The sequence below is a fragment of the Sus scrofa genome, chromosome 1 (assembly GCF_054392235.1).
Source record: "Sus scrofa isolate SSC_HxYL_T2T_F1_AM1 chromosome 1, Sscrofa_HxYL_maternal_Yorkshire_Landrace_v2.0, whole genome shotgun sequence".
Lineage (NCBI taxonomy): Eukaryota > Metazoa > Chordata > Mammalia > Artiodactyla > Suidae > Sus > Sus scrofa.
In genome coordinates, this window is record NC_139383.1 from 280,495,864 (window position 1) to 280,522,324 (window position 26,461).

At 54.8% G+C, this 26,461-nt stretch overlaps 1 protein-coding gene across 15 annotated transcripts in view; it reads left to right on the forward strand.

The window, feature by feature from the left end:
- Positions 1 to 26,461, forward strand: part of MVB12B (multivesicular body subunit 12B) — a 492,693-nt gene that overhangs the window by 443,072 nt on the left and 23,160 nt on the right. For 14 of the 15 annotated variants that reach the window (XM_084996616.1, XM_084996598.1, XM_084996539.1 and 11 more), the window contains 2 exons: positions 23,481 to 23,536; positions 26,132 to 26,191. In XM_084996616.1, coding sequence (XP_084852742.1) covers positions 23,481 to 23,536; positions 26,132 to 26,191 — 116 coding nt within the window. Of the gene's footprint in view, positions 1 to 874; positions 3,985 to 23,480; positions 23,537 to 26,131; positions 26,192 to 26,461 lie in introns of those variants that run through there. The other variant, XM_084996632.1, reaches the window with a different exon arrangement.

Below are 26,461 nucleotides of genomic sequence, written 5' to 3' on the forward strand. Positions count from 1 at the left end.
GCACTTGGTGCTGTGGTCACTAGAGCAGCTGTGGGATCTCAGGGAGGTCTTGTGGGGCTGTGGGTGCAGACCAGCTGCCTCCCCAGCCTGAAATGGGAGACACGAAAGCAGGGATCTGGACCGCCAGGCCTTTCGCCCACCAGTGGCAAGGCCCCGTGGTGACAAGCCGCGGAAGGGCTGGGGAAGTATGTTGTTCCACCCTGGGTTGTGACCTTGCTGCTGACCTCTTTGCATCACTGGAAGGGCAAGGGTCAGAGGAGACGCAGAGGGCCTGGGAGGACCCGTCTCCTGCCACCGCTCTGCCTTTCCCACCAAACTGTGATCACGGGGCAGGCGCCTCACCATCTGGGCCTCGGTTTCCTCTGTTGTAGGAACAGAAAGGGAGGCACTGACAGTGTCCTCAGAGGATACAAGGAAGACTCATTGAGATCCATGGCCTGGCCCACAGCAGCAGCAGAGAGTGGGCTGGGGGAGGGGGCGAGGAGGAGGAGGACATGGGCTTAAAGGCCCTTCTGCACACTTTCAGTGGAGGAAAGTGTCAGGGACACAGGGGGGCCCTTGCTGAGGGCACGGTCCTGAGAGCTGGCTGCACCCACAGGTCCTTCAGAGCTCCCAGGAGGGCCCCAGGCACCAGGCCACAGCAGGGCTCTGAGAGACGTGGGTTCAGTTGAGCCGCATCCCCAGCCCCACTGTAGCAGGAGTTCTCCCATCCCGGGGCGGGGGGGGGGGGGGCAGGAGCCAGGAAAGGAGCGAGAGGGGCCACAGGCAGCTCCAGGTGGGGCGGCCCTGGTCGCCGCCTTCCAGAACACTTGGGGCCTGGCTGGGCGCCCAGGATCCTTGTCCTTGAAAGGGTCTGTTTCTCTCTCTGCTTTAGCTTTAAAGATGCTCCAGAACGCCAGCCTCTGGTCGCAGGTGAGCGGTGGAAAGCCGGTGGAATAGAAAGAGCAGATGAGGTGTGCCGTGGGATTGATCCCCAGCTGTCGGCTGAGTCCCTGTGTAAATTGCACTCGGGCTGGGTGACTGGGGACGCCTGGGATGTTGTGGGCTTGGAGGTCATGAGAGGCGCACTGCTTCACTCCTTGGACCCTCTCCCCGCTCAGTGACCGCTGGGTGAAAACCCCATTGCCATCAGCCCCGTGAGCATGCGGGGGGCGCCGCTCAGAGCCTTGTTCAGACCTTCAAAACAAGGTGCCTTCTTGAGAGAGGCTGCCAGGTGCCCTGAGGGGGCCTTCCTGTCTTGGGCACCTGTACATCCACATGGCCGCACACACGCAGATGCACACCTGATACAACCAGCGTGCTCAGCATGGTTCCTTTCAGCCAGTCGTTTATTAAACCCCAAAGCCCTGCCCCCCCCCGCCCCCGCCAGTCACCCTGCTTCACTCTGGGCCGCAGAAGCCTGGTGCTCTGGTGGCACAGCTGAGCTGTGCGGGCCAGGGCACTGGGGAGGGGTGGCCCCGCGGCAGCACAGTCTGCTCGGCGATTCGGGCGCAGCTGCATTAGCAGAGTCCAGGGGGCTCCAGGTTGTTTGGCTGTTCTGGAAGTTGGTTCCATTCCGAAAATTGCTGGATGTAACAAGGCAGCTGTCAGCCTCTCTGTGCTGGGGTAACAGGCAGAACGTGTGTCCGCCCGCGGAGGGGAGTCACCTGAGCCCCTTTCCCCACACCTGGGCTCTCTCAGACCTGTGTTTGGGGAGCAGTGGGTTGGAGTTTGGGTCAGCTTTTTGGCTCAAGTGCTTGGGATAATTGTTGAAATATCTTAGGAAGGAGGAGAAGTTCAAGGGAAGCTGCTGGCAGAGCCTGAAAGGAAGGCGCTGTGAAGCCGTAGTGCTCCGGGGGCTTCTCTTCCCGCTGCATCTGCAGGCTGGGGTCCAGTGCTTTCTCTGGGACGAGTGACCTGCTCCTGTGGGCGGGGAGGGTGGTTCCAGGACAGTGTGCTTCGTTTCTAAAGCCCCGGATTCATGTCACGGCTCTGCGCCCAGGACAGGTCACTCACCTTCCAGCTCCAGCTCATCTTCTGTCAGGTGGGGCTGGTGAGACGAACCACGAGGAAAAGACTCATGTAGTGCCTGGTCAGCCGTGAGTCATGCAAGGATGGGATCCCAGTTCCCTCCACTTGGCAGGTTTTTATTGAGCATCTATTTCTGCCCATGCCTCTGTCATGTACACAAAGCCATGAAGGCGCCGCCCCCCTGGGAGTCCTCCCAGGTCAGCTGGTCCTCAGCAGCCCTGCCCGGAGCAGGAGCTTCCTGGTGAACGAGCGTGGAGGAGAGAGGGAGAGCTGGGGTGGGGGCAGGGGTCTGGCCGAGGCAGCAGAGATACCCTGGGTGCCATCACCATCTGCCACAACCACTAGTCTGGAGGTTTACTGACAACTCTGGGGTTGGAAGTTCCAGTGACTCTTTCCTCTCTGCCCCTGACTGGGAAGGAGCTGCGTTCCCAAGCAGTGCTGGCCCTCCGTGTCCCTGGGGCCTCGTGCCTGAGGACAGTCACACTGACCTCTGCTCCCCTAGGGGGCTCTTGTGGATTCTGTCTTCTTTTTTTTGTTGTTGTTGTCTTTTTGCCTTTTGCAGCGCTGTTCCCGCGGCACATGGAGGTTCCCAGGCGAGGGGTCCAGTCGGAGCTGTAGCCGCTGGCCTACGCCAGAGCCACAGCAGCACAGGATCTGAGCCGCGTCTGCGACCCAGACCACAGCTCACGGCAACACCAGATCATTAACCCACTGAGCAAGGCCAGGAATCGAACCCACAACCTCATGATTCCTAGTCGGATTCGTTAACCACTGCGCCGCAACGGGAACTCCGGTTTCTATCTTCTTGTTGTACCACCTTCTCATGCACACGACCTGTGTGCGTGCACACACACGTATTTACACACACACAGTGCACACCTGGGCCCCTCCTCTCTGGATCACCAGCGTTACCAACCCTGTCACCATCCAGGCCTGCGGGGCGGGTTCTCCGGGCCCTGAGATGGCGACGTGAGAGAAAACAAATGTAGGTCGGGTCCCGGAGGGAAAATCTAAGCCCGGAGGAGATGAGGTGAAACCGGGGAAGCATCTGGAGACAGACGTGCACTAGCGCCTTCCCTTGGTCCCGTCAGCAGTTTGAAACCTCTTTCGATGCTGAGACGTTGCCGCTCTGCTTTTATTTTCAAACTTCAAAGATTACTTTTGAAATCGTTTTTCCAATGAAATTCCTGAGGTTTTGCACATGTGTGAAAGGTGGAGTTTGGCCGTTTAAAATGTGTGTGCTCTGCCCCTTGGTCCTCTTAACTGCAAGGATTCCGAGACCGCCCCCGCTTTGTTCTCTTAAGTCTTCTACCAGCTCCTGCCCCACCACGAAGAGCACAGCCCCAGCCTCCTCCCGCTTCCCCCAGGCTCATTTCTGTTCAGCCAGAGCCTGGTGGGACAAAATTGATTTCTTTTAATTACTGAAGAAATATCTTGTGTTTGGGCATTGTTCACAGCTCTTTGGCAACTCCTGCAAACCCCAGTCTCTGCAATTGTGGCAGCCGCCATGTCTGGTGCTGGGCAGATGGGATAGTGGCCCTGGTCACAGCCAAAGGGATTTCGCACCTAAGAATAAGGATAAGTTAGTGGTGGCTGTGCGTGTGGGCCTGGTTGATTTTAACCCCTGCACGTCTCTAGCCCTGCAAAGACAAAGCTAAATAATTACAGTGAGAGTGGATTTTTGTGCTTCTAGTGTTCCGTTGTGGCTTTGGGCTTTGCTGTCATTGGTGATTCTAGAACAGTAAATGTTTTCAAAGGATGATTCTCCAGGATATTCCCTAATGTCCAAATTTAAAAACAGCTCTTTAGGAGCTCTCTTGTGACGCAGCCGGTTAAGGATCTGGCACTGTCACTGCAGCAGCTTGGGTCACTGCTGTGGTGTGAGTTCGATCCCTGGCCCGGGAACTTCCACATGCTGCCAGAACGTCCAAAAAACAAACCCCCGCTCTTTAGCATATAATTTTTCCCACAAAACCTAGTAACATAAAATGAAACGTTTTGGTGAACCTTTAGAACTAATGATTCTACAAGTAAAAGCTGACATCATTTATAAAGTTTTTAAAATAAATTTTGTCATTTAAATAAATTCCTCCGTATATTACATCACTGTTAATAATAATTTTAACTGTGGGTTTTGTTTATATGAAAAAGAACTGGGCTAAGACCCAGGTTTTCCTAGTGCGGCTGTCAGTGGACTTGGCTCAGGTTCCCACCTTGCCCCTTCCCGCTCCCCACCTCAGGGTGCTCAGAATGTGGCCAAGAATCTAAAGACGCTGCAGAGCCAAAGGTTCCGTCGTTCTTAGGCTGCCTTGAACTTGAAGCTTCCTTTTCTTCCGGACGTTAGGTTTGAGACTGCATTTCCTTACAGTGGAGGCCAGTTTCATCTGCGATGAGCTGTTTCTGCTCAAGGCGGCCGAGCCCTCCCCAACTCCCCTTGTGAAATATCAGAGACAGAAGGGCCTCTTCAAATTCTCAAGCCAGCTTTAGTCCTGGAACTGTCCCCGAGTCCCTGCTTTGTCCTGAACCACCTTTGAGAGTCTGTACTTTCTGCAAACACCCTCACCCTGCAGGCCCACCAGCCCTTCCCGCTCTGGCCCGCTGTGAGCGGGCGCACCCCCAGCTCTGCGGCCCTCCCCGGCGCCTCAGCCCGAGACACCCCTTCATTCCCACAGACCTTTTGGACTCCCTCTTCCCTTCCAGCACCAACACTTGGCTCTTTGTTGGGGTCTTTTTTTTTTTTTTTTTTTTTTTAGGAAACTTCTAGAAAGTTATTGGAGTTCCCATTGTGGCTCAGTGGTTAACAAATCCGACTAGGAATCATGAGGGTGCAGGTTCGACCCCGGCCTCGCTCAGTGGGTTAAGGATCCGGCATTGCCGTGAGCTGTGATGTAGGTCGCAGATGCAGCTTGGATCCCGCGTTGCTGCGGCTGTGGCATAGGCTGGTGGCTACAGCTCCGATTAGACCCCTAGCCTGGGAACCTCCATATGCCACAGGTGTGGCCCAACAAAAAGACCAAAAAAAAAAAGTTACTGCTAGTGCAAGAGAGACGTAGGGAGTGTCCCAGGTGGGCTGACATTCAGGTGCTGAGTGTCTGACCGGCTGACTTGCTGACCAGACGCCCCACTCATGAAATTCCAGTTATGCTTGAGCACGATGACAGATTTCAGCATGTCATGGCCTTCAGGGCTTCTGCCAATAGCAGACACCGTGCGTGTTAGCCTCGCGTGGGCTGGGGGCTGTGGCAGGGTCAAGGACAGCTCCCTCTTCTGCTCTGCTTCGATCACACTGCAGACAACCCCGGGAAACGGGAGTGTCGCATCTCAGAGTCTCGTTGCAGAGGGGAGAACACCCCTCACCCCGGCCACTGGGGACTTTACAGGCAGAACAGTTAAAGCCACCTGGTGTTTTCACAACCCTAGGTGAAAATGAAATCACAGGTTGGTGCTTGTCCAGCAGCCTGGATAGCATCAAGTTGAGAGCCCCAGTCAGCACGCCGGCGCGCTCTCCTCCAAAAATTAAACAATAAACACACGCGAGAAAAGGTGTGCTTTCAGCGTGTGCTGTCTGAAGGCGATTTGGAAACTCTTTCACAATGAGGACGGAGCAGACTGTTCATGACTCGTGCGCTCGGCGCCCCCTGGGCCCCCACGCCAGCAGCCCTGAACTTTCTGTCCCCGAGAGGCAGCCTTTGACTTTGGGTTCTGGGGTCTGTTCCAGGTCTCTGCTCAAATGGTTTTTCCACTGACCCAATAAATGACTACATAGCAGTCAAGAGACCAGTATTCAACATGCAGTTTTGTTACTGGCCCGCTGGGTCACATGGAGTAAGCCAGTAAACCTCTCTGAGCCGGTGTCGTCATGCTGAAACTGGGACACGGTCCGCCTCACCGGCACGGGCCGGGGTGGGATGGGGGGGAACCAGGCTAAAGGAAGTCCTGGGTGTGTGGCCCGGAGTCGCCGTGGGCATCTGCCCAGTGCCCCTTAGAACTTGGGGTGTCTGCTTCCTGGCCCGGCCAAGCCCTCACTCCTTGCTGTCCTAGAGCTTTGCCTGCCTGCAAGGTTTCCGCTTCCTCTGAGGGATCTGGTGTTTGTTTGTTGGTTTAATTCGTGTAATATTCCCCCTCCCCTGGAACTTTAAAGAAAGGGTTTTTAAGAACAGGCCCCTGGTGTCCTTCTGGCCTTGCGTTTCGATGGTTCCCGTCTTCCTTGTCTACAGTTTCTCCTCTTTAAAAGGAGAGCCCTGAAAGCCTCCTGGTGGAGATATGGCTTGGTTGTGTCTTTTAAGCTGTTCATTTCCATTGAAATGTGGACTTTCACACGTTGTTCTGACCAAAGGGTCCCTTTAAAAAGTTCAGGGCAGATTTTCAAGTGGCTGGAAGTCATTACTCAGAGAAGCAGATGAAGGTTTAAGGAGGAAACTCAAGTGAGAGGTATGTTCCTCTGCTTTAAAATGTGAAGAGCTCAGTTCGAGTTAGGTGGAAAAAAGCCTCAGTCTATATTCGAAAAGACAGTCACGAGCTATGTGAGTCCTTTTTTCCTACCATTGAAGGGAAATGGCGTAGAAATGAGTATTAAGACAACTCACCGCAAATACAGAGACAGACAAGCCAAGGGCCACTCTGGGTTCCTTTTCACCTTGTGAGTTTTATTTTATTTTTTATTTATTTATTTATTTATTTTGTCTTTTCTAGGGCTGCACCCGCAGCATATGGAGGTTCCCAAGGCTAGGGGTCTAATCAGAGCTATAGCCGCCGGCCTATGCCAGAGCCACAGCAATGCAGGATCCGAGCCGCATCTGCCACCCGCACCACAGCTCACAGCAACGCCGGATCCTTAACCCACTGAGCAAGGCCAGGGATCGAACCTGCAACCTGCAACCTCATGGTTCCTAGTTGGATTCATTAACCACCGAGCCATGAAAAAGGAACTCCCTTTACCTTGTGAGTTTTAGAGGCTCAGTGCAGGGATGGTCTGGACCAAAGAGGAACCAAGGGTTGTTCACAGCTTAATGAACAATCCCCCAGTGAGTAGAATAACCGGCTGTACTCTGGCACTGTCACTTCTGGACTCCACGTTTTGTAGGCGTGTCTGAGCCTGATCTTCTGAGCTGGACAGACACAGGTAACCCGCACTGCCTTCCCTTTCAACTGGAAGCACGGCGCCCTTGCTTCTTGGCAGGCACGAGACAGGGCTGATCCCATCCATCTCGCTGGACTGTGACAGGGGAAGGGTTGGGCACAGTGTCTGGTCCTGAGTCCAAGGCTCTCACCAAGCGGCAGCTATGACCGGTGCCATGGTGCTGCCCGCCCTGCCCTGGTTAGTCCTTAGGGGTAACAGGGTCCTGCATGTCCAGAGCAGCTTCACGGAGCTGCGCCCAGAGCCCCTCAGCGAAGCACAGATCAGCATTTCTTCTAAATTGCCCCTAAGTCCCTGAGCCAGTCTCCAGTGGTCTGGCGCTAGGGATTTGCATTTCTAACCGGCATCCCGAGCCACCCTGACATACCTGGAAGTCTGAGAACCTGGGGTTTGGAGAGAGGGGCCGCCCCTCTGTAGCGTGGGGCCAGCTCTGAAGGTGCCGTCTCTAAAGCACTATCAAAGTCCAGGCCCAGCAGTCCCTTCCCCACGGGGATGCTGCTTGTCATCTCAGGGGATGGGGTTGCTCTCCAGAGAGAGGGCTCCTGTGGTCAGAGTCGGCTTTCCGTGGGCTGGCTGCCTGAGTGGAGGTGCCCTCGTTGAGAAGCACTGTCCCCTGCGATTGGGGTCATTGGCCTGGAGTTTCCATCTTTTCCTGATTTTTTTCCCTGCCTGTGGCCCCTGTGGTTGCATGTAGCTCAGCCTCAGGTGCTCTGGAGGATTCCTGCCTGTCTCCCGGAGAGCCCCTAGCACTCTCCCAAATGAGTCTGTGCTACACCTCACAGCCTCGGAGCCTGGCAGAGATCCCCCGAGCCGCGTTGGCTTGCTATGGCTCTGCTCAGACCTCCCTGACAGGGCAGACCGAGGCCCTGCTCACCGTGCGGCGGCCGCTCCCTGCATCACGAGGCAGGTCCTGGGTAGGGGTGGCCCAGGCCCTTAGGCAGCCTGGGCTTGACTCTGACTTTGTGGCCACCTTGCTGGAAATGTCCCCGTGCACATCATGAGACTCTGGCCCAAGCGTCTCACGATTGGAAAAGGCAAAGGCATTCTGCAAACTGGGCCACCAGACCTCCGGCGTGGACCCTCCCGTGTCCTTTGACTTGTTCATCCTCAGCATCCTAACACCACCGTCTCCGCTCCCGTCGGATGTGCTTTCAGTCGTGCTCCGGGGCCCTAACGCTCCAGTTTACAGCGCTTCCCATGGTCTGTGGGGGAAGGAGCACCTAGATTGGGGCCTGGCCCAGAGCAGGAGCTCCGTTTCGTGTCAGCTGCCGCCACCGCCCTCTTTGGGATTGAAAGGACTGGTGACGCCTGTGAGGACGGGAGGCAGGTCCCTTTGCTCCAGGCCCCTGTGGCGGACATCCGGGCGGGCGGCAGAGCTGCCCTCTGGGATTGGGAAGATGAAGCCAGAAGCTTGTAAGGGTGAGCTTGGTGGAGAGCCACTCTTGCCTTCTTCTCCTTCGGAGGAGGGCAGAACAGTGCCCTGCTGCCTCTGCCAGCGTCCCCTTGAGGGCGTGGCCACTCGTAGCCGGAGCATCGCCTCCCATTCCCGCCTGCAGGCTGCGCCGGGCTCTTCAGGAATCACGGTCTGTCGTCTCTGAATCACACTGCTGGGGAGTGGTTTGCAGAGATTCCCAAGTTTGTAATTAAAACAGTCGAGAAACAATTTTCACTGTAGGGAAAAAAAAAAAAAAAGAATAGCTGAACAGGAAATCTCTTTTAAGCAGATGTTGTGCTGTGCGCCCTGTAGAAATACTCTTTTGTCATCAGCCCAGCACAGTTATCTCAAGGCTTGAGAGAAACTCAGGGAACCTCTTTTCTCCTAACCCAGCGTTTTTCAGCGTCTAATATCATTTCACATTTAAAGGTGACAGCAATATCTTTAACGTTTTTCTATTGGATTAATAACGTTTAATGTTCAAAGCAATAAAGCGAAATGTTTTCGTGAGGGTGCTTTATATCACTGGCGGAAAATTCAAGTTTAAAGAAAAAAAAGAGAGAGAGAGAGAGACCACACACACAAAGTAATAGATGTCGAGAGCCATAAACCCGAAAGGGCGTGGAGGTGGTTTCTTGGAGCCGGTGGGTGTGGGTGTGCAGGGCGTGAGTCCCGCCCCGCCTGGCGCCAGGAGGGGCATCTGCTCTCGGGGGCCGGGAGCGCTGGGCGGGTGCCCTCGCCCACCCCCCCCAGCCATTCGTCTCCCCCCAGCCGCGGAATATGACAATGTTAGCATTTTTCATGTCCCTGACGTTACCATTAATAAAGCAATGATCCAAAAGGGGCTTTGCTGAGTCTGTTCTTTATGCTCCCATCACTCACGACCAGATAATTTCACACAGGATCGTTTTAAAATTAAATGACGATAAAAACGCTCTGCTGTTCTGTGTTCACCAGTTCATAGAAGTCTATCAAGTCATTAATGTGTCATGACAAACTGCTCGATGGATACAAGAGTAATTAATTATTTGAATAAATAACAAGTTGAACTTGGGGCTCTGAACCACAATGACATACGCGTCCCATTAAGGGCGTCTTGGAAGCTTTCAGGGCGCTGGTACGAAGAGTTAAAATGCAGGCCAGGGTGTTGGAAATGATGAAAAACAATTTCGTAAACACAGGGTAACATTTTACAGGGAGAAAGCCAAAGTGTCACGTTTCCATGCCCACATGGAGTTCGGTGTTAAAAGTTCTCTGGCTGCGGCCATTTCACGATACCACTTCATCAGTGATGATTTCAGAGAACAATTATACAGATTTTCATAATCACCATTAATCTCTGCATATTTTTCAAGATAATTACAGCAATTATTATTTAGCTTTCTCTTTTATATGCCCATTGTGGAAAGGAACAAGTGCTTATTACACTGGATAGTTCAAAGAACCCTGGATTAAATTCTTTGTCATCTCTGTGCTCATTATTTCAACTCGTGTTGCCGCTGAAAGTTCATCAGCTCCAGAAATGAGAGCCGTATTAGCAGGCTCTATTATTAAATCTTAAGGCTGAGCTCTGAGCGTGGTTAGCGTGGATGGCTGAATTGTTCGTCGGTGGGACTGCTGGGTTCGGTTGGAATTACTGTCAGGTGGCAGGCGATGCCGGTGACAGGTGGAGTCGGAGATGGGTGGCAGCCTCACACCCATTTTCCATGAGAGACTCACAAAGTGAACTCCCAACCAATATTTAGAGAATACATTTCGATGACATGCCCTTTAAAGGTTAATATTAAATCTGAAACCTGGGTAATTTGTGGCATTATACTTCAGAGACACAGCGAGCAGATAGAAGGGAGCCCACCCCTCAGGATTCCAGATCAAAGCAAGCGTCAGCCCAGACCTCCGCTCTGTCTCAGACTGCTCCTTTTTGCCAGTCCGTCAGGGCCACGTTTGGGAAGCGTGACATGCTGCTTGCAAGAGAAGGTGTTTCCTGGGAAAAAGCCCCTTGAACATTCTGCTGGCTAGAGGGCACCCCTGTATAGATTGGGGTGTGCCCCGTGCCAACTACGGTGGTAATTCTGTCGCCCCCGGCCATCACACATCAGTCTGCTACCTGAGGGGAAGGAAGGCCAGGCCTTTGGTTTTGAACTGGAAAACCCCAGTGTTTGAGCTTTTCTGTACAGTGAGACAAATAGAAGTCACAAAAATGGGGTTTTTTTTTTCTCTTGAAGTGGAGTGTTGGTATACAGTTATGACCCGGTTCGAAGGCACACAGGCAGTGCAGTCTCACCTGGACGTGCGTTGGACTTGGGTTGCTGTGAGACTCTCCGTAGCAGGTCCCTCTTTGGTCCAGGTCTGTCTATCACGGTGGCCGGGCTTTTGGAATCACCAGGCAGCTTGGGGAGGATGAAGCCCGGGGCCTCCCGTGGTGACCCACCGCCCCATTCAAGGCCCGCCCCCGCCCCAGGGCTCAGGCCTTGAGCTTATCCTAGATTCTTCCCTTCATGTGGTGTGGGGTGGGGGTGCCCAGGTCCCACTAATCGTGATCAGAAGATCTCTGTGCTGTGGTGCCAAACTGTCTCATTTTGTACCATTTTTTGTTCATCTGTAAGCGGTCTCTCGGTTATGACCCCTTTCCAGTTTGTGGGACGCTCGGGCCTGAGGGCCTGTTGGCAAAGCACTTGGGCAAATAAACAAGCAGTTAAAAGCTTCCTCGTTGATGCTGAAGGACAGGAGTTAGAATGTCCCTTTTTCACAGAGGCCTAAAGAATTCTCATCTCGAAACCCAGCTTTCTTCTGGAATGTGGCCTTGCCTCGATCGTCACCTCATCCTTGCAGGCCTGGACCAGCCGGAGCTCGGGATCTGGGGAAAGACACTGGGACAGACCCTGGGATAGCGCGCAGTAGCAAGTGCACGCGAGGCCGCGGACTCCGATGAGTGACGGCCTGAGAGGGCCCCGCAGGGTACCTGGGGGCTGGTTTGGGAGCTCCCAGGCAGGAATGGGCTCTTGAGGCCGAGCGTACGGCAGGGAGAAGGGCAGACCACATCCAGATGGACTTGGTCAGGAAGTGGTGAGTAGCTTGGGTAGCGAGATCCCGAGATCCCGCGGTGTAGGCAGCCAGGATGAGGGGGGCGGCTGCACCGCAAAGCCAGGTCAGGGTCAGCCTGCGAGGGCCTGGCCTTTGCACAGGAGCCTATAAACTGGAGGAAACAGCTGAAGATCTTAAGTAAAGGAATTGCGCAAGGAGACCTGCACTGAAAGCGAACCCCGAAGATCTGTCTTGGGCACAAGCCGTGTCTCCCAGGGGAGAGCGCCCAGCAGACGCCGCCGAGGTGGTTCCTTACCGTCGTCTGCTGTGCGTACCTTCCATTCACTTGCTCGCCCTTCGCGGCTCCACCTCCGGGCTTCCATTCTTAGGTGACTCTCCGTGCTGCGTGGTGTTCCCCTCTTCCTCGTGGGGTGGGAGGGCAGCGGACCCGGGAGGGCTCCCTTCTGCCCCAGCTTCGTGTCCCCGACCAGTCCCTTCCCTCCTGGGCCTCCCACCCTTTGACAGACAGGGAGATGGTCACACCTCCTGGGGCCACTAGGAGGTTCAAGTGGGCATGTCACCTGGAGAGACGCCCCTCCAGAGTGGGGTTGCCCTCCGGAGTGGGGGTGAGGACTGGCTGCAGACACCCAGAGGACCTGGGACACCATCCCTCCCTGCCCTGTGACTCCAGGGCTGGGAGGGGAGGCCCCTGGCCCAGAACCTGCTGTGACCCTTCGTGATGGTTGCTTGGGGAGAGGAGGTCAGCTGCTGGCTGCAGTGGGCCAGGCGTGGGGCGGTTTGTGAATTGTATCTTCTGAGCTTTAACTCCAGGTCTCATCACCCGTGCGTAGACTCAGGTTTGTGAGACAGAAGAAGGGCCGGGCTGGGAGCCGTCTTTGACATCATCTGATCCTAGGCCATCACGTGCTGGTTTTAGCACCTATTGACTTTGTAATGCCAGCCTTCTTCAGTATTTCTTCGTTGACATTTTATTGTAAGGCAGAACTTTCCGTTATCCCCAGTTTGTGCAAATTAGTGCAGAGTAGTGAATGCTTTTTTCCTTTTTCTTTCTTTTTTTTTTTTTTTTTTTTTTTTTTTTTTTTTTTTTTGCTGTCTAGGGCCGCACCTGAGGCATATGGAAGTTCCCAGGCTACAGGTCGAATTGGAGCTGCAGCTGCCGGCCTACACCACAGCCACAGCAACACGGGATCCGAGCCTCGTCTGTGACCTACATCGTAGCTCACAGTAACACTGGATCCTTAACCCACTGAGCAAGGCCAGGGATCGAACCCACATCCTTGTAGACACTTTGTTGGGTTCTTAACCCACTGAGTCACACAACAGGAACTCCTGTACTATTGAATTCTTAGATATTGTTATCATTATTTATTTTGATGCTCAAGTTTTTTCCCTATTTAGCCAGCGGGAGCCCCTTTCGGCTGGCTCTTGTGTCCTTTTGCTGCCTTTCTCTGATCCTCTGAGAATCTTTACCTTCCGGCACAACGGGCTGTCCCAGCTGTGTTCCTCCCCTGCCCAGCCCCAAGGCAGCCGCTTCAGAGGCCCCGGTCCCGTCAGAGGAGAACCCTGGAAACCAAAACCTGGGCACTGGCTGTGCTCATCACCCTCAAGGTGCCATGGCTTCTCCCTCTGCAGAGAGAAATGAATGTGCACGCGTGTACGTTTGAGCACATGTACGTACATGTAAATGCACACGTGTGTATACACAGTCTGCTCATTAAAGCCGCGTTTATCCCGACTCCTCCAGCTGTCGATCCAGCATCACGGATCCCTCCCAACCTTCCTCCCGTTGCTCTGCCAGCTTTTCTTCCTCGGCCTGAGCCTCAGCTGTCGGCGTTCCTTGGTATTCTGTCCTTGGCCTGCCTCTCTCCTCGGCCGTGTTTTCTTCCCAGAATGTCCTACCTCCCCTCACGTCCTCCGTTATCACCGCGCTGGTACCTCCCAGACGCTTCTTCAGGCCCCACTCCTGGGCTTCCGTCCTGGGCCATTCGCACCAACCAGCCTTGCGTCCTCGGGTGTCTCACAAGACCTTCAAACTAACGCATCCAGGTGGAGCCCACCGGCTTACCCCGTGGTTTCCCTCAGCCCCAGGCCCTACATCAGCACCTGGCTGACCCTCCCAGCTCTTTCAGCCGGAACCTCAGGCACCCTGACCCTCCCCTCCTCCCGGGTCCTTCCACAGCCCATCGCAGGGTCCCTTAATTCTGCCATCCAAATGTCCTTCCGCTTGTCCCCTCTCCTCCATTCTTTCGGTCTCGGTCCTCGTCCAGGCCACCAGCATCCCTTGATTTACCGTCAGAACCTCCTCCCAGGGACCTTGCCTCCAGCCGCTCTTCTCCCAGTCTGTTCCTCTCCACAGCCTGGGGGTCATTCCTAAAATATAAATACAACATATTTCGCTCTCTCCAGTGCGAAAACCCTTCAGTGGCTCCCCAGGGACCTCACAGTGACATTCAGGCCACTTTACGTGGCAGTCAGGGCTCCTCATGAGCTGGCCTTCTTACTTCTGTGCACCTGTTTCGGAGACTGTGATCTATAGCATCCCCCGCCCGGAAACTCTGACGGGGGGAGAAAGCAAATTGCAGAACAGTTAGTTATGCTCTGATGCTATTTGTATTAAAAACACAGGCACATATCCCTCAAAATCTGTATTTCTTCTACACATGCAAACACATATGTAAGCCATAGGAAACAGGGTGGGGGAACCCCAAGAACTGTGTGCAGACAACTCCCACGGCTGTCCCCGAGGCGGGCCCTCGGGCTCTGGATTCAGGGGGCATTTTAACAAAGCTAGACTAGGAGTTCCCACCGCGGCTAAGTGGTAGCAAACCTGACTAGTTCATTGCATTCATGAGGATGCCGGTTTGATCCCTGGAGCCCGGCTCCATAGGTGAAGGGTCAGGTGTTGCTGTACCCTGTGGTATAGGTCACAGGTGTGTCTCGGATCCCAAGTTGCTGTGACCGTGTCATTGGTCGGCAGCTACAGCTCAGATTCGACCTCTAGCCTGGGAACCTCCACATGTCAGGGGTGCGGCCCTAAAAAGGAAGAAACCAAAGAAACCATAGCTGGACTATTAGAACTGTTTCTTTAGAAAATGTATTTATTGATCAGTTTGAAAAAAAAAAAAACTTAAAAATATACACGAGTTGGTTTTGAGAAGGGGAGAAGAGCCATGGAAAAGAAAGTGCACCTTTCCGGCCTGGGGCCTGAGCCTGGACGAGGCCTGTCCCTTCTCCATCAAGGCTTTGCCTCTGTAACAGGACAGTGGCTGTTTAGACCATGCCTGCCCTCAGCAGCAATGTGGTTGCTCCTGGTGACAGCACATCTGCATCGGTCCCTCAGTTCTGCTCTTCATTCTTCGCTTGCAAAGCCCCTTTTCTTGGCCTCGAGCTGTCCGAGGGCTTTGTGTGTCCACTGTGGGCAGCAGGTGTGAACACAGGTGATGGTGACTCACCTGGAGCCCCTGGGCAGCTAGCAAGGAGAAGTGTCACTTAAATGGATTTCGTCTTTACTTTGAACGAAATGCAGTTGGTCTCTGCCCCAAATCAGTACGTACTGATAAAGTTTCAAAATGCATTTCTACAGCAGTGAGAATGTTCCATTCATATATTTAGAGTCCCTTATGGGCGTGGAGCGTGGCCCAGCCTCTGTGGGTTCCCACCCTCACAGCAGAGACCTGGGGTGGCTATTCTGCTGCAAGGCCCCCTGCAGGAGGGTTAGGAGGGCTGGAGGGGTGGGGGCCCTGGAGGGAGAAGGGCTCAGGACTAAAGTGACAGTTACTGTCAGGCGGTAGGTGTTTCAGAGGGCAGTTTTCTTCTCTTTGCTTTAGGGGCTCTTTTCCTGAGGACATTGAGCACCTGGGCCAAGCTGGGACCTTGTGGGGCTTAACCTGCGACAGCAGCAGAGTAGACGCCAGGAGAGCCAAGGCCAGGGTGCTGGTGGGGCCCTCCTGGGCAGGCTGCACTTCTCTGCCTCCAGAAGCCTTTAGAGCAGGAGCCACAGCCTCAGGTGCCATGATTTAGTTGGACACACTTGCATTTTTGCGTAAAAGCAGAGAGAGAGAAAGGCCTGCCTTGGAAGGCTTTTCCTCCAGTGCAGGAGGGATGGTGATGGTGACAGTTTGTGCCTGGGCTCTCTGCTTTTCTCTCCTTCAGACTTCACAGCGCCCAGGTAATATTTCCTTACTCCTGCAGGTGAGGAAACAGACACGGAGAGGAAACCGCTTGTCCTAAGTCAGAGGTGGGGTGGGACCTGGCCTGGGCCCCTGCCCTGAAGAAGGGGAGGCCTGCTGTGCCTGCTGCAGGCCCACCGTGCTGCCCAGGGGCGTGGCCGTCCCCCGTTAGGGAGGACCGTGTGTGACGGTGCTCCCGCTCGCTGGTCGGGCCCCGGGTCCCTCCTTCCGCCCACAGAGCCGCCTCGTGCGTGGGACTCGGGGAGCTCTCGCTGTGGCTGACAAATCGCTGCTTTTGGCATGTGAATAACATGGCAAAACAAATTACTTTGGGGCTTTAGAAGGAAGTCGTTGGCCTTGGGTAGGCTCCGTTGGAATGTCACCTAGCAGACGCTCTGGGGGCATCCACGGCTATCTTCCAAGGAGTATCCCCCAAGTGAAATCACCAAGAAGGCAGACCGGGCTTGGTGTTTTGGTTTGCAAATGAGTTTTGAGAAATGGCCTTGAGATCTGGAGTTGTTGGCATTCTTCCCATCACAAATTGTAAAGGACTTTTGAAACACAGCAGGAAAGGGAAGAAGAAAGGCCCGGGTTGCTGGTTATTTACAACCCAAGCCCCAAGCAGGTACGTGGAATGAAAGGCCTCCCACCATTCCAGCGGCATTTAATTTCATTCTGAAAACGCCTGGCTGCCAATAAGCCGTGTCATTCACCATCAGCGCTGCAAGGACCTGCGAGGAACTGTGACCAGGTTCACTTAACACCACTCGGCAACTGTAAGCAGATAACAAATGAGATGCTGGTAATGCAGTCTTTCTGGGTTTTGGTTTTGGTTTTGGTTTTTTGGGTTTTTTTTTTTTCTTTTTTTTTTTTTTTTTTGCTTCTTAGGGCCACACCCGCAGCATATGGAAGTTCCCCTGTAGGGGTTGATGGAGCTGCAGCTACCAGCCTACACTATAGCCTCAGCAACGCAGGATCCTTAACCCATGTCCTCAGGGATACTAGTCAGGGATCAAACCCATGTCCTCAGGGATACTAGTTGGGTTCATCACCGCTGAGCCACAATGGGAGCTCCTAGTCCTTTCTTTTCTTTTCTTTTTTTTTTTTTTAATTTTACATTGTTTACCATGTGACAGTATGGCCCTCTTTATCAAGCGTGTTGCAGTTAATACATGTGTCGATGAGAGTATTTCCACGTGGAGGAAGGAATCAGCAGGCCTGACCACGGTGACGGGGTGGTCCTGGGCTCAGTGCCTTTGGGAATTGGGCAGCAGTGGGTTCGTGTTGGACCCCAAGTCCAAGGGCGCGTGTTTGGAGGGGAGGACCGAGGGACGGCCCTGAGGGGTCGCCTTGGCGAGTAAAGTCATGGTTCCCATGGGAAGGGAAGACGCAGGCCGTGACCCTGACCTGCTGCCAGGCAGAGTTCCTATGGATTCATGGCAGAGCTGTCTGTGCCAGCAGGAATCCAATTTTATGTCCAAATATGGTGTGCACATCGGGCTGCTTCCTTCAGGGAGAGCAAAGGCAGGTAGCCCGGTCAGTTGGGGGGGCGGGGATCACCCCCCCACCCCACCCCACCCCGGTTTCCTTCTTTAAGCTGGGGGGTGGTATTAACACAGGAGCAGATTAGAGCTCTATTTGTTTAAACCTTGCAGATTCTGTAAGCATTCGCAATCCTCCTGACTTGTAGCGCCTGATTGTAAAAAGAACAGTTGAATGAGCTCATTGTTTCCCGGCTTTTTTCTTTAATGTATTTTACAAACACTCTGGTGACAGGCCTGACACACTGATTTCTATGTACTCGCACTTCAGTTTGGGATTACAGCATTAATAACAGAGTTCCATGCATCATGCCATTTTTAAGCATGATCGTTATGATAAAGGGCATATACTTAATTACAGGCCTGCTTAATTACAGCTCTGTTGAAGCTCGTTTGTTTAGGAGAATGCTAATTGCGCCACGGAGCCCGCGGCACATCCCTGCTTTCATCTGCTGTATGTGCCGCTTGGTGCCGAGGATCAGCGTTTTGTTAAAACTGCCACCAAAAATAAAATTGAAAAAGAAGCAACAAAGGAAGAAGAAGGGGGAAGCGCCGTCCTGGTCTTGAGAGAAAGCCTGCCTGGCGAGGCGCTCGGGGTCGGAGCAGAAGCCCGCGCTGGCCCAGGGCCCCCTTCACCATCACAGCAGCCCCTGGACGACTGCTGTTGTCTCCGTTTAACCCACCGGACACACAGTGGGCCCACACGCCTGCTGCCTGCCACACCGCTGCAGCGCCAGTGCCAGCTGGGCTCTGGGCTTGAATCCTGGCCCCATCAAGCGTAGCTCCTCCCAAGCCAGGTTTCCGTATATACCTTGTGCGTGATCATTTTCAGGGCTGAGTCACTTGATCCGTGTCCACTACTAGTGTGTGGTCAGCCGGTGCAGTTGCCTTGCTTTTGTCTCTTTCCAGCCTGGGGCTGGGCCACAAGAGGTGTCACCTCCGAGGTTTGGGCAGCTGAGGGCTCCGGGCCCCAGGAATGCCCCCTTTCGCACCAGTGAGGAAAGGACAGACTTCTCTGTCGTGCTTCTGGGTTGTGGCCACAGGTTGGTCAGGCCGTGTCTGTGTGAGGACCGCATACAAACCCCAGGCTGAGGGGGAGAGGAGGTTGAAGGGACGGGCCTGTACCCCTAAGCCGAGACTCCGTGAGAGCTGGGCCCGCTTGTCACGGCTCTGCACCTGCACCGTGTGCGTCACTCTGGGGAGGACTCTGCCATGGCCTGAACGCTAGGAGGAGAATCCCGGCCCCCCGGTGCTAAAAGAAGAGCGAGGACAAACACTGGCCAAGGCGAGGGCAGAGGGAAGGAAGCGCGGCTCCTCCCCGCAAAGCCAGGATGGGGATGATCCATGAGGGTCCTCTGGAGCACAGGAAGAATGTGTGCCACTCTGTGGGGTCAGCCAGCAGCTGCGGCGCCGCGTCGACCCCTAGCCTGGGAACTTCCATGTGCCACGGCTGCGGCCCTAAAAAGACACACAAAAAAAAAGGAGAAAGAAAAATGTGTGCCATTGATTTTCAGAATGATGCTTGGCAAACCTCTCGTTATCTTAAGATATGGGAAGGCTAGCCAGATAACGAGAATAGAGATGGATGGGATGGAATCAGAAAGGGATTCAGCCGTCCCCCGTCCCGCAGCGCAGCTTCCTACCCAAGGTGCAGAATCCCTCCCTGACTCCCCAGGTGGTCTTCTGTCCGGCCGGGCCCTCCCCTCCCCGGCTCTGCGCCCCCTCCCTGCCTCCCGTCTTCCCCAGAGGAGGGCAGGGTCTCCCCTCGGAACTGTGCTTGCCCCCCTTCCTGGGACGGCCGTGAGAGCACCGGCAGGCATTTGATGACGCCCGCCTTCTGGACCAGAGCCCCGTCTCCCCGCGCTTCCTGTGTGCTGGGCTCTCGGCGTGAGCAGAAGTGGGCAAGTCGGTGGGATCTCAGGCCTTTCTGGAGCAGCAGATCGGATGGCCTCCTCTGCTCCCTTCCTGCTGCCTCAGGTCCCCTGCCATCCCTAGGCTGCCCACGATGACAACCCCCTGGGAAGGCAGCCCTAACTCTGAGCAGACCAAGGCGGCAGCTGCGTCCCACTGGCACCAGGGCTGCCCCTCCGCCCCTCTGAAGAGTCAGGTCCTGGTACTGATTTACCCACCTGCAGACGCGTCTTTTTTCGTGTCTCCTGCTGTCGGTCCAGCGTGAACGCCTCTTTCGTTCCATCTAATACAGTTGGTGTTTTGGACCTAGAGTGCAGGGTGTAACAGGGACCTTTAGTAAATTCCATCTGCTAAGTTTAGCCCATGACCCCAACTTTTTGAGACCTTAATTGGCTTTCTCTCTGTTACCCGGTTTATAGACTGTCCCCCTCAGCCGCCTACTGGATAAAGCCTACTGTGCATGTCTTCATTGAAGTAATTGATAACGCCCCGGGCACCCTCCAGAGAGGTCGCTCGAGGTCAGCGTCTGTCTATTAATCAGCTTCTCGAACGTCTAGTCCAAGCAGTTATGGGTTCTCCTACCCTTAGCGTCATCCACCCATGTTTATCCATCTTCTCCATGTGGGTAACATGAGACATTTGTCAAATGCTTTGCTAAAATCTGCGTTCTTTCAGCCTCCCGTAATCTTGGCTATGCTAGATTTTTTAAATAAATGGAACATGGTTGGCAGGTCATCTGTTTAGCAAACTCTCACCGGCTCCTGGGGACTCGGGCTCCCTTTTCAGGGACCCTGAGGGTGTCACCATCACTGTTCCTCTCAGCCAGCTTCCGTCCAGGGGCTTTGGCCATGAGACCCTACGGACTTGCTTTCTTTTCATCCAAGATTGTAAAAATCTGTTTTCTAGATGATTATGGGAGCATTTGGCTGTGCCCATCCTTCTCTCAGCAACTGGCAAAGTGATAACTTATTTCCAAGTTCCCATCTCCCTCCCTCCACCAGCCAGCTCCACTCCAGATCGGATTAGGTCCTTGGTCCTCCGACTGTCTCCTCTGCCGCTGAACCCCCTCCGGAGAGTGTGGCCCCCAGTCCCGAAGGCGCCCTCACTGCAGCCTCTTACCTCTCAGACGGTCTTAGGGCTGTATCTTCCTTTTCTCCTCTCACGTGTCTCCCAGGCTGCAGCCCCGTTACGGGGGCGCTGAGCCCCCTGTGCTGGAACAAGAACACAGAGGTGGCTCACACAGGGACAGCCGGAGGCCCATGACCAGGAGAGGAGATGCAGCCCCGGCCAGGCACCCAGGGAGCAGGCAGGGCTTTGGGGACAGCTTCCTGCAGGAGGACACTCAGCAGACCCAGCAGGGAGGGCAGGGAGCACCACCCTTGGAAACCCTCCATCCCTTCTCTCCGGCCACAGGCTGACTGCCGGCCTCCTTCCCTCCCTCCCGCCCAGCGCTCCCCAGGCCCCTCACTTCCCGGGGTAACCAGGCCACCTTACCCCTTTCCAGAACACAAGTTTCCTGAACACACACTGTCATTTAGACAGAAGCAGCTGCCGCCAGTGAGGAGGGAGATCGTCACCATATCTTAACCAAAAACACCCAGACTCCAAATTGGCCTTTAAACACCCAGGGCAGGAAGCCTAGTGGATAAATGATCAGCGTTCTCAGCTTAGTGATGCAGCCCAAGGCGTGCTCGCTGGAAACTGCTCCCTACGCATTTGGCCGGCCTGCTTCCCGAGCACAGGAGGGAGTTCTGCCCTGGGGCCCTGCCGCCTGTCCTGTGGGCAGAGAAAAGCCAGGAAAGAGGTACTCGTGCAGAGAGCCGAGAGTGACACAGGCAAGGCAGGTGACAGTGGGGACTGTGAGAATTTGAAGGAGAGAGAAAGTGGGCCGTGGCTGCCTGACTTGGGCAGCCAGGAGGGCAGTGCCGTGATGGAGAGCAGGGGGGCCGGGAAGGAGCCGGTTCCAGAAGGCAGTGTGGGGGCTGTTTGTGCGCACGCCCACCTCCTGGCCGGTAGGTCTGATGAAAAGGAGTCATAGAAGGGCAGCTAGATGCTCGGGGAGGGCGTGGTGGTGTCGGAGCCGTGAGAGGCCCTGGTGTGGAAGACGCAGGTGTGGTCTCAGAGATCACAGGTGTATCTCACGGAAGGGCCGAGGACTGGCCACCCCCTTGCCGCCTGTGTGGCGCCAGCCCCCACTCTGCGATTGATCCGAGACGCTGTGGGTGCTGTGTGCCTGCCTGCCTCTGTGACGTCGGGAAGGGCGCCAGGGTCACAAGTCAGGGCCACATTGGGTGGACGGTGGCAGCTGCTGGGAGGGGCGCTTGGCCTCTTGGGCCCCAGGTGGGCCTGGTCCTGCCCTCCTAGAAGGCATCGTGGTCTTTCACGGCTGGTTTTTCCTACCTGTAAAGGAGCGTGTGGAGTCGTTGCACATGTGATGTGCTGTGTGAGTTTACTGTGGGTGTCCCCTCTGCTCTCTGGGGAAGTATCCCACTGTCCCCAGGGCTTAGCTGGTCCCTTCCAGGCAGTGAGGGCAGGTCGCAGGGGCCTCCGTGATGCGAAGGCTCTGACCACGGACGTCTCTGTCCGAGCCCAGTGGCCAAGCAGCCTTCCCAAGCGGGAGGGAGGCTTCCAGTGCAGCAGCTGGGGCCAGCTGTGCTACTTCTTTGTCTTCAGACTTGCCCGAGAAGTTTCATTTTTTTCTTCCCAGAAATTATGAACATAAAATGAGACATTTGGCTCATCTTACTGATCAGAGAGGATCTGCCCCAGACATCTCTACTTTCTCTTCTTTCCTTTTCTCCTTTCTGCGTCTGTGACTCTTTTATCTCTTTGGACTGAAAAAAAAAAAAAAAAATTATCCACCACATGTGTGCCAGAGGCCGATTTTCGATGTTTGGGGAAGCGGCAGGGAACTGATCACTCCATTTCTTCCTGTAACCACAGGTTACCAGAAAACCGTGACCTGTGGCATGAGGCCACCAGGCCGTGCCAGTGGCTGGGACCAGGGAGGCCACGTTTGGCCTCTGCTTAGGCCGGGTAGAGCAGCCAGGGCCCAGGAGCACCCTTTGCCATCTCCACAACCCACCCAGCTGCCCGAGTCATGCTCTGTCCTGTGCAACCTCTTCTTCCAGGTGCCAGGTTGCCACTAATGTTTATTCTGTTCATCCTGAGAGATGACATGTGGCTCCAGGCTGCAAAATTTTTTTTTTTTTTTTTTGTCTTTTTGCCTTTTCTGGGACCATTCCCCGCAGCATATGGAGGTTCCCAGGCTAGGGGTCTCATCAGAGCTGTAGCCGCCAGCCTACGTCACAGCCACAGCTACATGGGATCCGAGCCACGTCTGTGACCTACACCACAGCTCACGGCAGCACCGGATCCTTAACCCACTGAGTGAGGCCAGGGATCGAACCCGCAACCTCATGGTTCCTAGTTGGATTCGTTAACCGCTATGCCACAACGGGAATTCCCCAGGCCACGATTTGACAGCAATGACCCGGGGACTGGTGGGTGTGCAGGGCTGCAGAAGAACCTGAAGCACTGACCCCTTCTCCCTGTTTTTCTGTGCTAGGGACCCATCTCCCCCACCTTCTCTGTGCCCTGTTAAAACCGAGCAGATAGGTGAGCCTTCATTCAGCCTGTGACACTGGGCCCAAGACCAGGAGCCAGCGCTGGGGGCCGTGCAGCCCTGCCTGCTGAGCACCTGGGCCCCCTCTGGGCACCACGCATGCGGCTCACACCTACTCCACATGTAAGCCCGGGCACCCAAAGCCGTGGCCGGGGTCCTAACCCAGTCTGTCTGACTCCAGAACCACTCTTGCCTCCAATCTGGACCTTCCCCATGGGCCCAACAGCCCGGCTGTGATTCCAGCCTCAACAGAGAGATTGTCTTGCCAACACCTCACTGCTCACCTCCTACCTGGAATGCCCTTGACCCCCTCAGCCCTCGTGCATCCCTGTCCTGCTGCTGGCCCCTCAGTAGCTCACACCACTTACAGGTCAGACCCTGGATGGGCTCTGGACCCTCCCTGCTCTGACAGCTCTTGTCTCTGCCTCTGCGTGGTGTCTGCCTCCCTCACCGGGTGTGTGGCGGGGGAGCAGGGCTGGTACCGGGCACGCGTCAGCCGAGGCCCCGCTCACCAGCGCAGCGTGTAGCGTCTGTGTCAGTATCTCACATTCCTGAACGTCAGCCGTGTCTATAATGCCATTTCCTCTCTTTTTTTCTCCTTTTGCAGCAATGGATGGTGTGCCTTTTATGATTTCAGAGAAGTTTTCCTGTGTTCCAGAAAGTGTAAGTTTCATACATGCCCCCCGCCTTCTGCCACCCCAGCTGGGCGCTCTGCTCAGCGTGCAGCACTGTGCGGGCAGCCCCCTCTCCCCGCCCCTCCCCCTGCTCGAATCACGGCTGCCCTCGTGTTCGACTCCCCACCCCAGCCTGAGCTGGGAGTGGGCCATGTTGCTTCCTGGGCCCCTTCAGCTAACGTTGCACATAGTAGGTGCTTGAGAGGTGAAAGGAAAGAAGGGATGAGGGTGGGGAAGGAGTGAGACGGACCAGCACACACACTGGGCCGCAGCCGCAGTACAGCCTATTCCTCTCACGTGTTGTAAATGGCACTGAAATTCACTGGCTGTAAGGGTTCTTGTTTCCAAGTCGTCTTACTAATTTCTGTTATTTTTTTATTTAACAATGACAGTGCCCAGCAGAAAGAAAGCTATGCCCCTTTCCCGTTGTCAGTGCTGCATTCCATAGTAACCACGTCCTCTGCTCGAAACCGCAGGCGTTCCTTGGTGGGGCTGGGCCTGCTAGTGCAGGTTGCCCAGCAGCTGTGGGTCTCCCACCCACTGCAGGCCAGCCCCGACCCCAGGGTGCACGTGAGCAAACCGAGGCCAGGTGGGAGCCCCGAGCCATCTCTGGTGACAGTGACCATGTGAGCTAGCTGGACCTAAAGGCCGGAACCCAGATCTTGAGCGGATTGCACCCACCACACACAGCTGTGGGGCGCCCCGTCTGGCACTCTTGTGCCCGCCCCAGGATGGCAGGGGCCCTCCCTCAGCTGTGCAGGCCTGGTCCACGCCGGCTCAGTAGACTTGTATCTGGGGGTTTTTAAACCCTTTCTGCAGAAGTTTGCTTTGAGTAGCTAATAAACATGAAGGCCCTCATTTGGGCACCAGCTAAAGAATCCTTCAGTGTTTTTCTTGGATCCAGCTTAAAACCACCCAGCTCGCGATTTGACCTGCGCTGGAGTTTCCATTTTCATGAAATATAATAGGCCTCCTCTGAACCCTTCTGGTAAGCAGCTTAATCTTGAAAAACGCTCCTGACGTGACACGCGGAGCATGAGTAACTTCAGTCGACTCCACTTGGCCGCGTTGCCATGGAGACGCTGGCACCTCTCCCACCCGCTCCCTCGGAGAGGCTGTTCTGTCCTGCGCACCGGCTCCAATCGGGAAAGTTTAGTGGGGCAGTTAGAGCCTAATGATACAACAGCTGGACCTCTGCTGGATCCGGGCAGCCGGGCAGGCGGCCCTGTGCTCACGCTACTCGGGCTGGCAGCAGGAGAAAGCCAAACTGTTTTGTGGCTCCTGGCAGAGCAGCCCCAGGGGCTGAGCGCCTAATTCGGTGGCCCCATCCCAAGATTGCCCTCACGAACCAACGAACGCGGCTGCCTGGCTCTGCCGACTCAGCAAGCACTCAAGGCAGGCGGACGCGGGCCAGGCCCAGTGCCGAGCGCTCCCCTGCACGTCCCTCTTTAATCTCTCGGCAGCCCGGCCAGGAGGGCCCGCCTGCCCGAGCTGCTTTGTAACTGGAGAAGAAGTGATTGACCTGCTGCTGCATGGGGAGGAGGCCCTGAGCCCACTTAGCATCCGGGTCCTTGGGCCTCTTTTCTACCCCCCCCCACCCCCACCGCCCGGCCCGGCTCAGGCTCCAGCTCTGCCCCCGCCTCTGCACTGCGGTTCAGAACTTGACGGCCCCAGGTTTTGTCAGAGACTCAGATTTCTCCTGCCGTCCCCTGCTGCCAGCTGCTGGCCTGGGCTGCAGGAGGCCGGGCTGGATGCCCTCTTGGGAATACAGACAGCTAATGAGATGGTCCCAGAGGGGACTCAGACGGAGACCTCAGAGACAGGGTTGCCTCTGCACCTCATCGTGCATTTCAGCCTAGGCTTTTCTGGGCCTCCAGCTGATTCTTGTTGCTGAGTGTATTTGATTTTTCGTGTCTGTTGAAAAGCCAGAATTTTCAAAGAAATAGAAAAAGTTATAGAAACCGCTTGGGCTGGGCAGCTTGCTCACCTGCCCAAAGTTATAGAAATACCCATTACAATGCAATGTTGTCATTTTCCACCACCAGTGACTTCTCAAATGATAATTGATGGGCAGTTATTTCATTCACTTGGCATTTTCAAAGACCTGGAATTCCCTCCAGCTCCTTCCCTGATGCCAAGGAGTCCCAGGCAAGAGGCTGGCTGCCGGCCTCCTGGAGTTTCTGAGCCCTGACCCAGCACGTAGATGTGGCATCAGGGGTGTGGTGAAGCCTTGGCTATCTCTGTCCCCAGGGCTGCAGGAAGAGCAGAGAGTCAGAAGTTATTGGTGACAAGGTCTTTCAGGAGAGCCGTGACCCTCCTGGGTGCTATAGGCTAGTGCCCAAGCAGGGGTCCCCGCCAAAAGGGACCCCCGGTGACAGCTAGGTTTTCTGAGTCTGCTGCTGTTACTGGTCCATTTACCCTCACTCAACACTGCGGAGTCATACTGATGGTTTCCTTGGGAAAGGGGTGGAGAAAACGCTACATCACATAAAGTTTTTGAAGTGTCACAAGTATTGTAAATAAAAGCAAATGTGGGGCAGCATTTTCCACCCGTTTAAAAGGACGACTTGATTTGTATTTTCAGATGCAGCCCTTTGATCTCTTGGGAATCACCATCAAATCTCTGGCAGAAATTGAAAAAGAGGTGAGCAAGCTGCCCAGGGTGGGGGCAGGCGGGGTCTGGCCAGTGCACGCTCAGCCCTGTTGGGGGTCTGTTCCAGGAACAGGAGGGTCCTGGGTGTGGGGTGATCCTCGGAGAAAGGCACTTTCATTGCCCTCAAATTTATTTCTTAGAAAAGAAACTCACTTTTAATGTGTTTATGACTTCAAGTAATAAGTCAGAAGGTTTTACATGACAGAACAATCCGTTCTGCTTCTTTTTTTAAGAAAATATCTCATCTTCGGGAAGGTAGGG